This window comes from Castanea sativa, chromosome 2 (assembly GCF_040712315.1).
Source record: "Castanea sativa cultivar Marrone di Chiusa Pesio chromosome 2, ASM4071231v1".
In the NCBI taxonomy this organism is placed as follows: domain Eukaryota; kingdom Viridiplantae; phylum Streptophyta; class Magnoliopsida; order Fagales; family Fagaceae; genus Castanea; species Castanea sativa.
In genome coordinates this window covers 47,971,720-47,990,539 of record NC_134014.1, presented here as the reverse complement: position 1 = coordinate 47,990,539, position 18,820 = coordinate 47,971,720, and the positions used below count along the sequence as shown (strand labels likewise).

General features: G+C 33.6%; 2 protein-coding genes and 1 non-coding gene across 3 annotated transcripts; 1 reads left to right on the top strand and 2 right to left on the bottom strand.

Annotated features, from left to right (window-relative positions):
- Window positions 1-4,150: 4,150 nt before the first annotated feature.
- TRNAI-UAU (transfer RNA isoleucine (anticodon UAU)) lies at window positions 4,151-4,224 on the bottom strand. Its single transcript has one exon. It is a non-coding gene; the product is annotated as a tRNA-Ile (tRNA).
- A 4,646-nt stretch (window positions 4,225-8,870) lies between these two features.
- Window positions 8,871-12,397, top strand: LOC142624604 (protein AE7-like 1). The gene is made up of 5 exons (XM_075798251.1): window positions 8,871-9,098; window positions 9,314-9,417; window positions 9,642-9,741; window positions 11,383-11,428; window positions 12,023-12,397. Exons 1-5 carry the CDS (start codon window positions 8,985-8,987, stop codon window positions 12,121-12,123), a joined length of 465 nt encoding a protein of 154 aa, XP_075654366.1. The 5' UTR covers window positions 8,871-8,984; the 3' UTR covers window positions 12,124-12,397.
- Window positions 12,398-13,741: 1,344 nt separating this feature from the next.
- Window positions 13,742-18,133, bottom strand: LOC142624603 (CRAL-TRIO domain-containing protein C23B6.04c-like). The gene is made up of 6 exons (XM_075798250.1): window positions 17,774-18,133; window positions 16,396-16,491; window positions 16,024-16,200; window positions 15,180-15,278; window positions 14,839-15,084; window positions 13,742-14,297 (listed from the first exon to the last, which is right to left on the bottom strand). Exons 2-6 carry the CDS (start codon window positions 16,465-16,467, stop codon window positions 13,998-14,000), a joined length of 894 nt encoding a protein of 297 aa, XP_075654365.1. The 5' UTR covers window positions 16,468-16,491; window positions 17,774-18,133; the 3' UTR covers window positions 13,742-13,997.
- Window positions 18,134-18,820: the final 687 nt, after the last annotated feature.

The window sequence follows — 18,820 nt, the reverse complement described above, 5'->3', positions numbered from 1 at the left end:
TCACAATTTATTGAAATGATATGTTATGAATGATGAAACAAAAAAATTTGGTATCGAGCGGCATTTTTGTTTTAAGGTAAGATATTTTTTTATAAAATTTTCATGAATTAATTATGTGTCAAAAAAAATTCAAATAATAAATTTATAGATTTGGTTTATATAAAAATAAATTTTTTTTTTTTAAATAACTCTTTTACTCCAAAATCAAACCAACCCATGATCTCAAAAATCATCAACTTAAATCAAATCCCAATGATCAAACCAAACCCAATAAATAACCAAATCATCTCAAAACAACCACAATAATCGATTCAAATCTAAGAAATCACAAACCAGCTCAAATCAAACCCATGCAATCATGAGTTGTTGTTTTAATCCCTTGCAATCATGAGTTTACGACTCCACTCCATAGCTCAATTTAGTATCACATTTTGATGTGTCAAAATTTACCTTAAACAACAAAATTTTTAAAATAAGAAATAAAAAATGGTCCCGTTCACGGGTTAATAAACTATTTTAAAAAAAATTGATACAACTCTTATGAGAAAAGTTAATTACTTTTTTCTTTTTCATACAAATTTTTTAAGAATATTTTATAACCCAATGCCCTTAAGTCCATTAGTTAACTTTTTCTCAACAACAATTAGGAAATGAGGAGAAAACAATCTTGTGTCAAAAATTACCCCATTAATAAGACACATGTCTAGAAATGAGGAGGGAACAATCCAAACCATTGCATAAGTGTAGTGACACAATTTATCCTACAAAATCTTCACAATTTATTGAAATGACATGCTATGAATGATGAAAAAAAAGTCACAATTCATTGAAATGCTATTTAATGAATGATGAACACACAAAAAAAAAAAAATTGTGTCAAGCAGCGTTATTGTTTTAACATACGATTTTTTTTTTTTGTAAATTATTCATGAATTAATTACATGTCAAACGAAGTTTTCAATGATTTGACCTATATACAAATAATTTTTTTTTTTTTTAAAAAGCATTTTTACTCCAAAATCAAACCAACCCATGATCACAAAAACCATCAACTTAAATCAAATCCCAATGATCAAACCAAACCAATAAATAACCAAATCATCTCAAAACAACTACAATAATCAATTCAAATCTAAGAAATCACAAACCAACTCAAATCAAACCCTGAAATCACCAAATGAATTCTCCAAAAACTCACAAATCCGATCTCTCAACTTGACCATCATATGTGATGGCTGAGTCACCTAGAGAGAGAGAGAGTGTATGTAAACCAATTTTCGTCCCAAGATCGGTTATTTTACGATCAACTTAAAAAAAAATTTTTTTTTTTTTTGCTACTAAATGACAAATGTGAAATCCTAAAAGCAAGTCACTTCCACTATGACGAGTTAGCCGCACCAAAGACCTAAATATGGGGAAAATATTTTTCCAAAACAAATACAGCCTCAGTGATGGGTTCATGCGACACTCACAAATTGGCACATGGAGAATTGAAGATTTGAAAGAAAGTGAAAAGTGGAAGAACAAAAAATAACATTAAGTGGCATTTACTAACATTTTTTTACAAAAATTGCAAGTATTTGGTCATAGGTTTTTTCTTTCCCTCTCATCATTTTTATTACCATTTCAATCGCACTACCAAATTTTTATTTTTAAATTGTATATATGATAAAAATAAAAATAAAAACAAACTTCTTTAAGAAATCAGCATAGCATTGCAATTTACAATTTAATATACATACGCACACACATTACCTAAACCAATTTATGTTAAGGCTGCATGCCAAATGCGAAAAACCTCATAATGATAATAAAAAAAATTAAATCCCAAAAAAATTTATAAACATCCAAAAATTAAATCAAAATAAGTAAGAAATGTATTATAACAAAGAAATTGTGTGGAAAACAAGACCAATGAGAGAGAGAGAGAGAGAGAGAGAGCAATTTAGACACTTACTTTTTGAATAAGCAGTAGAGTGAGACCAAATGAAACAGGCAAGTCCCTTTAATCTTTCAAGACAAATTGTCCATGCTAACTGCTAAGCAAGTAAAAGGCCATAATCTTTACTGCTCCCATCATTTCAATAGCTTTTATGACCAACTCACCGCTCTCCCCCCTGTCTCTCTCTCTCTCCCCCTTCACTGGTTCTACAAACTGACTCTTTGTTCTTTGTTTTATATGGGATACAAATTACTTTGTTAGCCAAACACACGCTTCAAGCTTTGACATTTTCCAAGGTAAGAGCATTCACATTGGGAATGGTATATGCCATATGTTGGTTGAATTTAGCATAAAAGCCCAAAACAAACTCTGCATCCGAACTTGTAAAAAGCTACTATCCCAAAAAAATTTTGGATTGTACTACAGTGTGATTCTAAATGTAGAATCACACTGTAGTTCAATTCTAAAACAAAATAATAGTTTTTTATTCCATCTGCCTTTTTCTCTCTCTTTAATTTTTGTGTTTTTCAGTCATCTCTCCTCCTTCAGTCCTCACTCCCACTCTGTCTCCCCGTCTCCCACTCCCTGTTTCTCTCGATGTGTAGTGGTGGCTTGTTTTGTGGTGGATCTCAGCATGGCAAGGTCACGGTGGTGGTTTTTTTTTTTTTTTTTTTAATTTTAATTTTTTTTTTATTTTTTTTTTCTGCAAAGTCACGGCGTGGTGAGATCGTACCTTGGGTTTGAGGAGATTGGGTTCGAGTTCATGGGGTTCGTGGGGTACAAGAAGATCGAGTGTTGGATTTGGGAGTGGGATCGGTGGCTTGTGTTGCCATTTTGGTTTTGCACATTTAAGATTTGAGGTTTAAGAACAGTAATAAGGGAATTTTGATAATTTGAATGTGAAATTGAGAACAGTAGAGAAATTATAAATCTTTTGAAGAATGGAGAATTGGTATTTAGGTTCTGCGTTATGTGTTCTAGCGTTTTTTGGATTCTGGGTTCTAGTCTTTCTAGGTTATGCGTTTTTTTTTTTTTTAATATGGGTTTTTATTCCGGTGGGATTTTGGTAGGCAGTGGGCAATGGTGGCGTGGTGGGCATGGTGGAGGCGTGGTGGTGATGATTGGGCAGTGGAGGCGTGATGCTAGAGGTTGAGGGAAGGTACATACAAGTGCGTAGGAGAAAATTGGGAAACAATAAAAAAGGAAAAAAAAAGTTGTTGTGTAAATATATTATTTTAATGAGCAGAATAGGAAAATAAAAGTTGGGATGCTAGGTGTATTGTAAAATGGTATAGTATAAATGATAAAGTAGTGTGAGGTGGTAAAATAGAATAGTTTGAAGATTCGGGATGCGAATGCTCTAAGCACATTGTTTTAAACCAACCTTTCCACACCAAACAACGCTTATAAGATGGACTCACCAAAATGTTTAAAGTTAACTGTTATGTTATTCTTCACTCTTTTTAATAATAGTTATCTCTATATATCTCTGCATATTAAGAGAATTCAAAAAGTTAGTTATTACTTCAAAAAAATGTCAAAAATACCCCTAATCTAATTAGATTCTTCTTAAAAAATAAAAATATGGTTAAAATTGTAATTCAAAAAAAAAAAACTACTAGATAATTTTTTTTTTCAAAAAATTAGCACACTCTATTTAAACATATCTCACGTACATTTGATATATTTTTTTCCTAGAAACTAGTGCATACTAAATCTAGTTTTTTACTTCATTTGAAATCCTAAACTTTAGTTTTATAAAAATCCCTTACCGTAACCTCATTAACAACAAATAAATTCAAATTGAAAAACTATATTAAACTGAAAATAATAAATAAAAAAAGCCTCCACACGGAGCACGTGTGACGAGGCTAGTTAGAAATTAATAAGAATTTCCCAAACCAATTTTAAAAAATTTAAGAAATCAGCAATATTATTACTACTTATTAAGTGTTATGTATTTTCTCAAATTCTCTTACAAATAGGGTAAAATCCCAAAAGGTTTGTGAAATATTATTATTAGATTATTTTTTTTCTTTTAAATATAAACCACCCCATAAAAAAAAGTAGTAACTACCAATTTTTCTATAGTTTTATTAGAAATTTTGTTGCCGTTTAAATAGTAAATACCGGTTTTTCTAATTTAGCACAAACTTCTTTAATGGAAAACAAAATAAATTTAAAAACACATCTTAAGATTTTGAAGGTTGGTCCCGGCGGGGCTCGAACCCGCGACCTTCGGCTCATAAGACCAACGCTCTAACCAACTGAGCTACGGGACCAATACACTTGCATTTGTTATCATTTAATATTATATCGTATTCATGATACAAATTGAAGCCACAGAACGGCGAAAGGCTTACGGACAACGGTCACTCCCTTTTGAGGAAAAACCAGGTCTAAAGATACAAGTGTAGAACTAATAAATCATAATCTATTAGGAGAAAGAGCGGTAGCAATAATGACTTAAGTAAGAAAATCAGAGCTCCACTGGGTGCATTCTAGACATTGAAGCAAAGGCTTTGAGGAGGGTATCATTTTTGCTACGGACATGAGCATTGAAGACTTGATGGGGTTCCAAGGGCACACATAACAACTAGCAAACAAGGGCAGTTCTAGTACGAGTCCCCTTTACATCAACTTTTGTTATAACTTACTATATGACAAGTTGTAAGTGATAGACATAATCTCCGCTTACAACTTGTCACATAACAAGTCATGTAAGAAGTTGTAGTATTAGCATTGCTTAACAAACAATCTTATTGGTTGAAGGCAGTAAAAAGTAAAAACAACATATTAAATAAGGTGGAGGGGAACTGCATTTCAATTTAAGAATAGAAGGGGTGTAATATTTTAGCTAGCAAGTGATGCCTAGAAGCACTAAATATGCATTGCCATCCATGAAGTTCTCTTTTTGCTTAAATCATTTTGGGTTAATTGAATAATTGTTGTGATCATTGTCACTAGTAGTAAGGACTAAGGAGGTTGCCAATTGCTGAGAAGTGAGAAATGGGTCAAAGCACGGCAGTTGGGACATGAAATTTGTTGATATAATTAAACTAAATGTCTGTCTAGGAATAATTTATTTAACTTTGGCAGTGGTGCCTAGCAGTAGAAATATCTCTACATTTCCTAATAACCTTGCTAGTTTTATTATTTTCCACTTTTTGAATCATTTACAACCTCCTTTTTTTCCCTTTTGCTTTTTGTATGGGTCTTACCCCCCGTCAAGCCCAATCGCCCTAAGGCATATGAAGACTAACTCTTATAAGAGCCCCGCGCTGATCACGCATGGTAGCGCATGTGCCGTCCAAGAGGTTTGAGCTCGGAGTGCTCAAACCAGCTTGTGACGTGCCCCTGCCAAGCACATAACTTACATGTGGGGTTGATCCCAACGCCATTATCATTTTCTCCTTCCCGCCACCAAACATCCACTTAGATGAAACGGTATTGGACCTCTCTTCCATTGCCTAGGGAACGCCCCTGCCGAGCATCAAACCCAACGGTGGAGCCAGTTCCAATGCCACTCTCATTCCCTCCCACTCCCAACTAAACCCCCACTTATGGGTAATAGTATTGGACTCCTCCTTCCACCCACCAGGAAAATAATCATGACCGTTCCACTAAATTTGGCTATAAAAAGGTAAAGAAGATTCAGTTGAAGGGGTTGGCAATTTCAGGGTGAAGAGACTAGAGAAAGTAACACTAATCATCCCCCAAGGAGGAAAGGGGAGTGTGAGTGGGAAAAGAGGGGAGACTCAGGAAACGGGTCTGCCGAGCATAGCGCCACCCGTGGTAGGAAATCCAAAAGCCCACTATACAAATAGATTGTGAGGCCAAACTCCTCTGAGGCCCAGCAGCCCTATTTTTGGAGCACACACTTTTGTATCTACATTTGACTATTGAATCCAAAAAGAATATGCTTTATTTTACCCAGCAACACCAAATAGTCTGCCTCTGTCAGCATCTTAAACCAAATTGTGGACTTAAGTAGCATAAGTTGAAAAATTAGCTTTTAATAATCAAATTGAAGAATAGAGTGGCCAGAATGACTAAAATCAAACTTGGGTTAAAATTTGGTAAGAAAAAAACGAAAGGCTGAAACCTGATATAGCATGGTAATCATTCAATATTTTGTTTGGATTTACCATCAGACAATTTTCAAGCTTACAAACTGGCATGTTGCATGGCTGAGTGGCAAAATTAATCAATTCACCTTTACAAAAATTTCACTCTACACTACAAACAGTTGTAGTATGCATAATGATAAACTCATTAGATATATCATACTATTAAGTTACAGACAATACAAAAAACATAATGAAACTAGATCATATAATTCTCAGTTATGCTGATGCACCCATGAAAAATTTGCAAAACGACGTTGGGAATTAAAAAAAAAAAAGAAGATAAAATTCAAATGTAGTAGAAAAATAGAAATTGATCGAGCTAAATCTGGGTGGTACTTTTGTTTTTAAAGAGAGAGAAATTGGGTGGTAAGTTTCCCTTGCACGTACCATTTGTAAACTAAAATATGAATGAGAATATTTTAAGAACCTATCACATGATGACTTCTCTCTCTCTCACTCTCTTTGTGAAGGGTATTTGAGATGCAAACTGTGAAGAACGCATAATTTTATGTGCAATTTTCATCCGGTGAACTCGAGCATTTTCGATTCTACAAATTTTCGTGCTTGTTAGCTTAAACTTAAAAAGGAGTTAAGGCTTACCACAAATTTCACATAAGTGATTTAATTTGATTATTCAATAAAGTGATTACAATTTAAAATTTGGTATGGTATTCCAATTTCATCAAAATTAATTTTCCAAAACCAAAATAATTAAACTAACTAATTCAAATTAAATCTCAAAATCTAAAATAAATCATTCAATAAATATAAAATACAATTTTTTTAAATTATTAATAATACGATAAGTTAATATTTTTCTTTGTAATTCAATAATTATAGGATATTTGAGATCATATTTTTTTGTATAGATTTGATATAATTTTAATTTGTAGCACCCACTTTATGATGATTGTTTTTATCATTAAGCTAAAAACACTCATCAATTTTTTGTGTAAATGGAATTCGAACACCAAATGCACCAAATCTCTTATTTTACAAAGAATTCCATAATGATTGCTTTTATTATCATGCTAAAATACTAATAAATTTTTGGTGTAAGCAAAATTCCAACACCGAATGTGCCAAATATCTTATTTTTACAAAGAAGATAAGGTAATGCTAGCAAACTTCAACTGTGTTCACTATGCAATAGTTCTAAATTCTAAGGCTATGTTTGGGTTGGAAGGAATGGGAGGGAAGAGAACAAATATGGAGAGAAGGGATTTCTTTTCTTTTGTTTGGTTGCATGATGGAAGAGAAAAGAAGCAAAATTGGATGCTTTGTTTGTTTTGTTGGAAAACCTTTTAAATAGATAGTTTTTCACATTTTTCAGTGTTTGGTAATACAAAAAAAATTAGTCAACAAAAAACTCTCTTTAGTAAAAAAAAAAACCTAATAAAAATAAGGTTTATTTTCTATTGGATGTTTTCCATTTTTTTTTTTTTGGGAAAACAATCTCTCTCTCACACATCACATCTTCCTATAAATATTATATTTTTCTTTACCCTCTATAACCGCAAGAAATTGAACTTATTTTGGCGCCTACTCTCTCCATGGTCTTACAGTAAGCTCTCTTAGTGTTATTCCTTTCATTTGCTTTTTCTCTCCTCTCATATTCTCACTATCTCTCCCCCTTTGGTCTCTTCTCTTTTCACAGATCTCTCTCTATCTATCTCTCATGGTTAACAACTCTTCTTTGCACCGGTAATTATTTCACTCCTCTTTACCAATTTCCCAATTTTATTAGATAATAAGTGTTCTTGTTTGGTGGTTTCTTTTTTCCAAGCTATGTTAGTGGTTTTGAGGGTTTAGTTGTGTTCAACTCTCTGTTTTTATTGGATTTCTATTTGTATATGTTGGTTGTACATATTAATGTTCTATGGAATTCGATCACCAAATGCACCAAATCTCTTATTTTACAAAGAATTCCACAATGATAATAAAAAATTATCACGCTAAAATACTCATAAATTCTTGGTGTAGACGAAATTCCAATGCCAAATGTGCCAAATATCTTACCTCTACAAAGAAGACGAGGTAATGCTAGTAAACTTCAACCGTATTCATTATGCGATAGTTCTAAATTCCAAGACTATGTTTGGGTTGGAAGGAATGGGATTAAGAGAAAAAATATGGAGAGAAGGGATTTCATTTCTTTTGTTTGGTTGCAAGATAGAAGAGAAAAGAAGTTAAATTGGAGTGAAAATATTTTCGTGGGGCCTAGTTGTTTGCTATTAGACAAATTAGGCGGAGAGAGAGGGAAAGGGAGTGAGATATCATAGGACTTTTGACATTTATATCAGGAAATTACTAATATGCCCTCTCATAATTTGCACATTTTTTTTTTCTTTCCTTTTTTATATTCAAACACACCAAATACAAATATTTCCATTACCATTTCCTTTTTTTTTTTTTTTTTTCATTACCATCTACGATCAAACATGTGCAAGTGTTAGGAAAAAACAAAATGCAAATGTGTAGCCCATAGAAATAGTTTTTGGCAGTCACAGAAAAATGGCCGCATCGCACTGGTATACGATCGACACATGGAGCGTGGCCCGTGGCAATCTCGAAAAGGATATATATATATATACGTGGCAAGGATTATTAAACGAGAAGTGTTTTGTCTACATTGTTTTTTTTGTCTACTTGCAACAATCACGCCAAATTTTTTTTTAATTACTTCAAGTCTTCAACAGTATTTTCAAATCATTTTCGTAAATTTATATCAATTTTTTTATTCTTTTTTACTAACTGGCCCACAATAACTCCCTTTCTGGCCATACTTGTTAACATTCCCATACATAATTACCATTTGCGAACTGGCCTATTCCCCCAACTGCTCCGTGAACTAATCAGTGTTTAGGCAAAATCATTTGACAGACAGTGAGAGAGAGAGAGAGAGAGAAAAGATGACGCTGGGTCTGATCAATGCGAACCCCGTGGTTCACGCTAAGAAAGAAAGAGTCGCTCGCACCGAAGATCCTCACGGAGACGACGCCGTTGATCCACTAGATATCTATGATATCCTTCTTCTTCTTCTTCTTTTATTTTTTCTTGTTTTCAATAATACCATGCTATAATCTTCTATATAGGTTCCTTTCTTTCTATACCGCAGCTAAACTAAGCTCTTTACACGTCCTATTTTGAGATCAGTTTAGTATTTTGGTGCTGGTTGTTATTTTTTATATATATTATATTTAATAAAAGAAATTGGTATCTTTGACTCGTATTGGTAAATTTCGTGAGGGATATAAGAGATCCGGAGCATCCTTACTCCTTGGAACAGCTCAGTGTTCTTTCCGAGGAATCAATCACCGTTGATGAAAAGCTCGGTCGTATTCTGTGAGTAGTTCTAATCTAATCCATCACCTCCGATTTCATTTCTTTAGCTTCTTAATCAATTTCAGTACCATTGAAATTGACTGACTTGTCGTTTAGTATTCAGATGCATGAATCATGATCCAGCATTCAATTTTTATTATTATTTTAATGTTTATTAGGAATATTATATTTTTCATTTTGCAGTACTAAAATTTCATATATATATATATATTTTTTTTTAATAGGATAACTTTCACGCCAACCATCCAGCACTGCAGCATGGCAACGGTAATTGGTCTGTGCCTGAGAGTGAAATTAAAACATTGTTTTCCTCCTCATTATAAGGTCAGTTTCTGAATTATATTCTTCACTCAAACTCAATTTCTCTCTGTTGCTTTTGTTGGGTACTGTTTTCAATTGAAGACCAATGTTAAACTAGCTCCAACCTAGTTATGTTGCAATTGAAGTGACCATCACGTGTAATTTTAGTTTGCATAACTGGTTTGATGGGTCATGTAACTTGTTTAAATAATTCACATGAATAGTCTTATAATTTTGCATGTAATGGATTAGAAAAGATAGCTTCAAAAAATGTTTGGAGCCAAACTTTGTCATCTTCACATTATGCCCAGAAGCTAATATTTTAGTGGATTGATTCATGGTGGTAGAATATACATGATCAAAATTGAGTCGCCTACTTCAAAGTTCTTAGAGAAGTACTTGTTTACGAAATGATAGTGTGAGGGAAAGTAATTAAAGGTGCTTTTTTGAAATATATATCCTCATTAGTATGAGCAAATTGATTGCAACTCTAAAGTGGAAACTCTCTCATACTTGTCCTTAAGTTTCAAAAGAAGTAGGTGGTTTCCTAGTATTTGTTAAAAAAAAATAAAAAAAATAAAAAAAATTAATAGCATCATAAATGTGTAGCCATTGAAATAATTAATCAATAGCCGAAGGGTACAATGAAATGGTAGAGTGAGACTCCCACCTCCTACATAACAGTGTGTCCTACTATGGGAGGATGGAGTATCATGTTCGTGTTCCCGAAGTATCTAATAATTTTTCAAGTGATTGAATATATAAGGATATTGCCATAAATGTGTAGACCACGCTTTCGTAGAATACCATGGGTTACTGTGGTTTGAAGGTTATCATACAAAGCCTAATGTATTCCTAAATTGTGTTCCTTACAACATTCAATTCAATATAGCGAAGATGTAGTTGTTTGGAGTTTTATGATGTGGGCATAGGCCATAAGGCCAGGCAATGTTAATATTTTCTTACTTTCACTTTTATTCTATATATTATTTTATTTTTCTTCTTTTTGTTTTAACACGGTATCAAAGCTACAAAATTTGTTCTTCATCGTCCTTCATTGTTGCTTTTGCTATTGACATTAGAGTCCACACCTGAGATCTAGATCCATGGGGATCCCATCTAAATCTAGACTCGTCAAATATGCATCTAGATCCTCTCATAATCAACATTTCAGCATTGCACACACCCTCACACATCACCTCACTCTAGATAATGTCTGAATATATTAGAATATATTACCATAAATGTGTATATCATAAAATATATTAGGATATTACCTTGAATTTGTAGACCTTGCTTGAATGCAAGTCTGTCTGACGCTGTATATGGGAGTATGTTTTTTGTCCAGCTTAATTTATTCTCTACCTTTCATCTTATCCTGTTGCGGACAAAATGTTGGTTAACTTGTTTGAAGTTTTATTGTATGACCACACTTCAGTGTGGCAGTATAACTCCCCTCCCCAAATAGTAGACAAAGAAATAATAGAAATTTCTAGGGGATTATCTGCATATATCTTTAGCAATGGGAATTTTTGAGAGAATTGTGTGTGATGATAATAGAAATAACATAATCGCATAGACTCTTCATTTCTGCATTGCACTATCATTATCTGATATTTGTCTAACCATTTTATTATCCATATGTTTCTTGATGCATATTTTCAGGTTGACATCAAAGTATCTCCTGGATCTCATGCAAATGAAGAATCAGGTGAAGTCAAACAAATTTTCATTCAACTGTAGAATTTTTTTTCTTTCCTATTCTAAATATGAAAATTACACAATGGCCAACAAACTACATATTTAGACCAAATTTTCTATGGGGATGGGATGCTAGAATTTAGCAATCCAATCTTGGCCATCATGTGGCATTCATGCAGGAATGTGAATGAATGTGAATGTGTCACTAATTTACCATGCTAGGGCATCATTGAACCAATATTTTTTAGAGTTGGGATTTCATCCCTTCACTCTGCCTATTATCTTTTCGGAAAACTGACAATTGGAAGACTCTTAAATTAGAGAGAAATTTGTAGATTCATATAAATACTTGTTTCCTTTCAGACTAGTTATTATGCCTGAAGATGTCATTGGTCAGACACATCAATTACATATTCTAGTCTTCATTAATAAATATGGTGTATATAGGAGACTAATGCTGTCTATGGAGCAATATTCTCATTGAGTATTTCTTGTTCTCTAGAATCAATATTCAAGCATGAGTATTCTTATGATCTCTTGCGTTATTCCGATTTTAATTCACTCCAAACTAATTCAGATATTGTGTAATTTTTCCTTTTGGTAGTTAATAAGCAGTTAAATGATAAGGAAAGAGTCGCTGCTGCATTGGAGAATCCCAACCTTCGCCAACTTGTGGATGAGTGTCTCTACTCAAGTGAACTTTGAGCAAGTATAGTTTCCTGCTCAATAGCCACTGTACAGGGAAAACATCACTAGTTATCAAGTAATAAGAACCGGCTTTTTATGTGTTATGAATTTTATCTACTGGATGCTATAATTCTCCTTATGGATGTCCTTGCTATTGTTGGTTGTCATAATGCACAATGCACTTGCAAGAGTTGTAAGTTTTTAAATCGTTAGGCCATCTTCGTTACCGATACAGTGTAACTCCAAATTGCTCATTGTATCATTTTAAAATCTTCTAGTCGTAGAACAAGCCTATAGTTCAAAGTGTCATATTGTTGATCTTGGGTAAAGCCCAATTCATTATTATGCTAACGCAGCTTTTTCACAATGATAATACAAACACTGCCCCAAATTTTGGTCCTGCAGAATCTTTGCGAACCAGCTCTTGATTGGTCACTACTCACTACACCACCAAGCTGGTGTTAGGTATTTGTTACTTGTTACTTGTAAAAGTAGTCAGCATTAAAAACCAATTTTAGAGAACCAAGAAAAGTGAAGGTTGCAGGTTTTGTTATGCCCGTGAAAATTCGCTAGAATCCAGTAAGCAATATTGCGTTTCAATCTTTTTTCAATATTGATCTGGTGGAGAGTTGGATCACCCCAGCTGAATAGAGTCTCAATAGACTATCCCATATTCTTTAGTTTACCTACCATCTCGTGTAATCCAAGTTTTGCGAAGCCTAAATTTTCAAACATCACCGATGCGAACTGAAAACCACATTACAGACAAAATATGGGATCACTATGCACCTCAATGATTGATCAATGTGATAATTGGCATTTCATGTGTCACATGCATTGAAAGTGGCCAACATGATAATTGGCACTTCCTATGCATCAATACTAAAGAGAAACTTTGTATAATTTAACCTGAATTCTGGCACACTTTTGCCGGGGCCAACACTTTTGCTGGGGCCTTACGTGGTTCGGGGAACTGCATTGTGGGGGCATGTCAATGAGTCGAAGATATGTCCCATCCGATGGAGGATCTCCAGAGATACCTTGTGCATATTGACAAACAAGTATTCCAAGATGGTGAGATTGACCACAATCTTCATGAGATTTGTTTTGTTTTTTTAACTCTAGAAAACTACTGAATTCTTCTCCTTCATGGCCAAAACATGATCTAGCTTTAAAAAGATTATACTCTTCAACAGTTCAACTGAAATGAGAAAAGCCAAGCGAGGCACAAGATCAATAACGATTAGAGTTTTCTCAATTGGCGCATCACTGTGGAGATACCTTGGAAGTCCATTTAAAATCCTGCGTGGGCCTCATCTATTAAAAGGTAATTTGAGCTTAAGAATTAATTAGATTTACCATATCTTAAGAATTTAAGCTTTTTGGATAGTCGATCATTTAACATGGATCTAGGAAAGAATATTCATGCTTACGAGTGTAGGAACCTGTTAAGTGTTAAGTACCTTCCAGCAAAACTGGATATTACAGGAACCTGTTATTCCCATGGGGTTGCCTCTAATGGATTTTGTTAGCAATGTTTTTGCCTATCTGAAGTGGAACTTTTCAAGCTATTTGGATCTCTCAAATATTATCATTTCCACAGTTTTAATGCTTAATGCATTGTTAATTAAAGCCCTTATTTACCAAAAGAGAGAAATTATATATGTGACTTGAATATTGTTTGCTCATAAAGTAGGAAGGCAAGGATATGGAGAGGAACTGACAAAGAGTTCCCTCACATTAAGCAATAAGTAGAAGAGAATGTTTATTAACCCCAACGAGGAACTGAACAAGGGCCTGTGAATTTGGTACTAAAGTTCGCATGTCTTCAGTTAGTCAGGCCGTATTATACATGTCTTAATTTCTCAAATACTAGTGCTTGATATGTGCACTCAGCTAGCTGGTGGTGAAATGGGCATTGGCTCCTGCGCCACTGCTGCTCCCGAGTGCCCATTCATAATGGGGTAGGGCCTCTCATCAAATCCCCAGAGCTTGGCAGTTTTTACATCATCCTCAGCCATCATTCGTGAGAACTCCTCATGGTCGTATTTTAGAGTGGCTTTTCCCCCAAACTCACATGGAAGATTTTCTAAATCGAAGAGTGTCTTCATGAAGTTGTCACTACTTTTACTATTGGGGTAGACAAAACTCACCTTCTGAGCCGTCTTTGGATCAAGGAAGTACTTGACAGCCTAAAAAATTGAAAACACCACAAAGTTCTTCAATGATAGATCTAGCAGCTAAAATATAAGGTACTTAAAGCTGCAACATCATATCCGCAAGCCATGGACATCTTAAATTAAATGAATTATCAGATTCACATCCAGAATTATATCTAGTCCAGACTATAAGTCAATAAAAGGAGATGGGAAAAAAGAGAAGGGTTGTGGTAAGTTGTTGGACAGCATGAGAGAGAGAGAGAGAGAACAAAGTAGTGAAAATAATTGCTTAACAGATATCTTTGGTAAAACAACTCTTTTGTGGGACTAAGTGCATAGGTTGAGCAGTCAAGGCCAAGCTAAAGCAAAAAAATTAACACGAGCTAGTGAATTTGAGTATGATTATCCCCAAGCCTGATTAAGAAATTTTCTATATGAACTTGCTTCCATTGCATGATTAAATGAGTAATTTATGTATTCTATTGAAAGAAAGAATTAGTGATTGTCAAAGTTCAATCTAAACAAAGAAACAACAATATCCATGTAAAGATGAAGCAAATTGAAGAGATCAAACCTTATAGAATGCTTGAAAAATTTTTGGTGGATTGTAAAGTAATGCCATAGCAAGCCTTTCAGGGTAGTGGCTTTGTAAAATGTTAATAATATCACGGGCTGCTTTGATTGAGATGTTGGTGCTCAATGAGAACCCCGTGAAGTCTATCAACCAGGACATTTGTTCTTGTCCTTCAGGAAGGTTAAGGACAGAATTTTCTAAAAGATAGACGATATGACGAACATTATCTTCTGGCGAATTGGTGTTCTGTCAATTGAAAAAAACAAAAGAAGGATAGTAGGTTAATGCACAAAAGCATAGTGAAAGTAATACACCTTATGAAAGAAAATCCTAGTACCAACCTGCATCCCTGGCCTCATTATAAGCACGGGCCTTCCAAGCATATCATGAAAGTTTGATCTGAACGCTTTCCCAGTCTCACCTTCATGGGCTATTTCATGCTGGACAATGACATTTTCTAGAGTAATGAAAGGCTTAAATAAAGCAATCCTATTAAAAATATTAACATCAACCAGGCCGATGAACTCTAGCTCAAATGAAACCTTATCTTCTTGTAAAAACAAGGTGGAAGATGAGATTATGGATTCGAGATTGGTGTGTATGTAATTACTAATTCCAAATCAAAAAGAAAACTATTAACTTCAGTGAGTACCACATTTCATAGCCTCAGTCATTGCATACATGTCATGCAAATGCGAATAGTAATCTATTGGCCTGGTTACAACAATTTAAAACTCCAAACTATTTCCTCATCTGAATTTATTCATTTTAAAATTGACATTCCTAACATTGTTGAACAAGTAATCAAATGCTTCTAATAATTTAACAAAGCATTAGGGTTTGAATTAGACCTGAAAAAGTACTGGGATTGGTCCCAGCACAAAATTGATACACCTCAATTAGACAAACAGCTATGTCTAGTGCACACAAGTGATGAATAACTTGTGCAAACATATGTTCGAAATGCAATTCTGTATGCCAAATATTTGATGGGAAACAGAGGACAAGAATGTATATGCTAGGACACCCTAGCATTGATTATCAATTAGACAAGGAAAAAGATCCCAACAAATCCAAGAAAAATTAATCAATATATATATAAGAACAATCATAAAAGTGAGGCATATGTGGTATGTATTTTGCATGTTGTTGATAACATGAATCAATGATTTATCACATACTCACCCAACGAATTTCTTCAGGCTTATAAGTGGCCCTCCACTTGAGTGTTTCTTCCAACATTTTCTTTGCCTTATCAACATTCCAGTTTCGAGCTTCCAAATATCTTCTCAGGCATGCATCATTGCAGTACTTTAAACAACGTCCCGATAGAGGTCCAAGAGCAGCCCTGAGTTCACTAACCTGTTTAGAGACATTGCTCATTAAATGTCTCTTTTCAATATGTTCTGAAATTTTAGCACTCTGTTATGAATAGTAGCATCAAAATACACTGCAAGGTTGGTTGCAATCAATAAAATTGAGAGCAAATATCACATATTTTGTCCTAAAGAAAATGCTCTCTGCCCTAGAATGTCTGTCCACATAGTTTTTTTTTACCTTTGCATCTTTCTCCAAATTGAGATCCTCTGGATGACTTTGAGTCTGAGTACTCCTTCTCAAAAGAAACATGTTGATTGCCTAATAAGTTCACCCCTACAGGAAATATCATTCAAGTAAGACAAGCATCAAAAGTTCCAATACAATCTTTGACTTTATTTTTGCAATAATGCATTAGACATATTAATATAGATGGAGTGCTAAACCTGTAAAGCACATCAATAAACAAACCACTATCTGAAAACAACTGCTACCCCAAAAAAAAGGGAAAATCTTTAAGATTGGCCATTGACTTTTTCGAAACACTTAAAAAATTTTATCCAATGAAATTCTAAATTTTCACCAACCATAGCCTGTAGCAATACTTAATTAAGATGAGATTTATTTTTCTCAATCAGAAATTCAATGCCGCATTGCTTGAATAGGTAGGTAGGTACTAACAATTAACAAACTTGTGAAAAGTCCACAATGTTAATATCTATTAAAAAGGTTTTTTTTTTTTTTCTTTTTTTATGGATTGGTAATCAGTTTTATTGATTAACAAAAGTAATCAAGTACGCAAATAATCAATCATGGTTAAGGAAATATTCGAAATTTTTTTACTTTAATAACAAAATTATAAAATTTTAATAAATTTAAAAAAAAAAAAAAAAAGGAAGAAGAAGAAGAAATGATGCAAGATGTTCATGACCTACCAGCCATCTCTCTTGACCAGTCATTCTATTAGTGCTAGCCATACTCACAATAGTAACCAACGGCTGTGATAATTTTAATAGAAGCTTTTTTTGGTCAACCCCTCTTTTTTCCTTCTTTCTTTTGTCCCCCCCCCCCCCCCCCCCCCCAAAAAAAAAAAAAAAAAAACTAGTTCCTTTACTAATTTACTTGATCAGCTAACTCTATTTTAACATGTTCATCTAATCCATCTATTGCTCTCAGCTTTTAAGTTTAGAAAATTTTGAAGATTGCAGTAGTACCATCTTCAAGCCAACTGTCTCTTTTAAAAGGTCCAAAAAATGAAAAAGAATGATCACATATCATTTTTCCAAATGAGACCTGGCAATTCTGAATCATAAATTTAGCAATAAACTCAAACTGACTCTTTCAAACCCAATTTAGAAAAGTAGAGTCAGGCTTAAGAAACTTCCCAACGTGTTATATAATCAGAAAGGAAAAAAAAAAGTGAAAGTTTCATTAAGATATAATTATAGAAAGATCTAAACTATAAATAGAGGACAGAGAAGTTGCTGACAGATCTACACCTATTCCAAATTTAATAACAGAAGATGTGCATGCAATTTAAGAAAAAAACTTATATCTGTGTTTCTTTTTTTATAACTAAAAGTGAAATTAAAGCCGATCAGTGATAAAAACAACGTACCTGGAGGAAAGAGTGAAAGCCCCCACAAGATTCAAAGTTCAAACTCAAAAACTCAGATTTCTACAAAAAAAAAAAAAAAAATTCTGATGTTTTTGGCAATGAAAAATAACGTAGTATAGGAGATAGGTGAGAGAAGCGAGGACGTGAGTTTTTCTTTGATTGTTTGTTTGTGTTTTTTTAGTATTCTCAGTCGGTCTTCAACCTCACGCGAATGGCATTGAATTTAAATTGATGAAAGGATTCTCTCGCTGAACTTTGTGTTCGGTATGGCTAACACGTTGTGAGAGACAAGGAGTTATAAAAGTCGAGGATTTTGAGTAGGTTCTCTTTTTTTTTATTTATAGTGGTGAAACTATGCCACTGGCCATGTCTGGCTGTCAGACTTAGACAACAACATTGGAGTAAAATGCTAGGGGAATGGGACAGCTCGTACCACAATTTTAGTCAAATATTTACTATTCACAAAATTAAGTTGTTGTATAAGTTGTATTATTTTATGTGTCTAGTATTGCTGTGACTTTTTTATTAGATACCTAATTAGTCCACACCAAGTACAAGTATTTACTTTCAAAAAAAAAAAAAAAATACAAGTATTTATTTCTCATTATGTACTGTACACAATAATAACGGAAAGTATACTCGTTTTATAATATTTCTAGAAATTTTATAACGTTTCTTGCACGATATGCTTAGATTTCAACTTGTAATTATATTTTACTAGAGTTAGCATTATTCACTAATCGTTATTTTTTTTTTCTAGAATCAGTTATCCAATAAGTTCTCCTAGATCACAACATTTTGTGCCACTTTTTTGGTATAACATATTGTTAGTGGCTGCCCTATTATTTGTATATATACTCATCAATCCCTACCAAATTAAAATTGTGGCACAAAAGTTATGTATATAAATTTTCTTTGATTCAATAATTTAGAAGTATAGTGACTTTATATTTCTTCCTTCCTTGTAATAATAGCTCTCATAAATTCATAATAGCACATTCCATAAAAAATAATAAAAATAATAAGTTTAGTTAAGTAGAAAAAGTG

What these genes read in the sequence shown, in the direction of transcription:
- LOC142624604 (XM_075798251.1), top strand. Translation starts at nt 8,985, where the DNA reads ATGACGCTGGGTCTGATCAATGCGAACCCCGTGGTTCACGCTAAGAAA. An exon ending in GTTTTCCTCCTCATTATAAG is followed by an intron (nt 9,742 to 11,382) that starts GTCAGTTTCTGA and finishes GCATATTTTCAG; the next exon opens with GTTGACATCAAAGTATCTCC. An exon ending in TCATGCAAATGAAGAATCAG is followed by an intron (nt 11,429 to 12,022) that starts GTGAAGTCAAAC and finishes TCCTTTTGGTAG; the next exon opens with TTAATAAGCAGTTAAATGAT.
- LOC142624603 (XM_075798250.1), bottom strand. Translation starts at nt 16,467, where the DNA reads ATGTTTCTTTTGAGAAGGAGTACTCAGACTCAAAGTCATCCAGAGGAT. An exon ending in TAATGAGGCCAGGGATGCAG is followed by an intron (nt 15,085 to 15,179) that starts GTTGGTACTAGG and finishes TTCAATTGACAG; the next exon opens with AACACCAATTCGCCAGAAGA. An exon ending in TTTTTCAAGCATTCTATAAG is followed by an intron (nt 14,298 to 14,838) that starts GTTTGATCTCTT and finishes TCAATTTTTTAG; the next exon opens with GCTGTCAAGTACTTCCTTGA.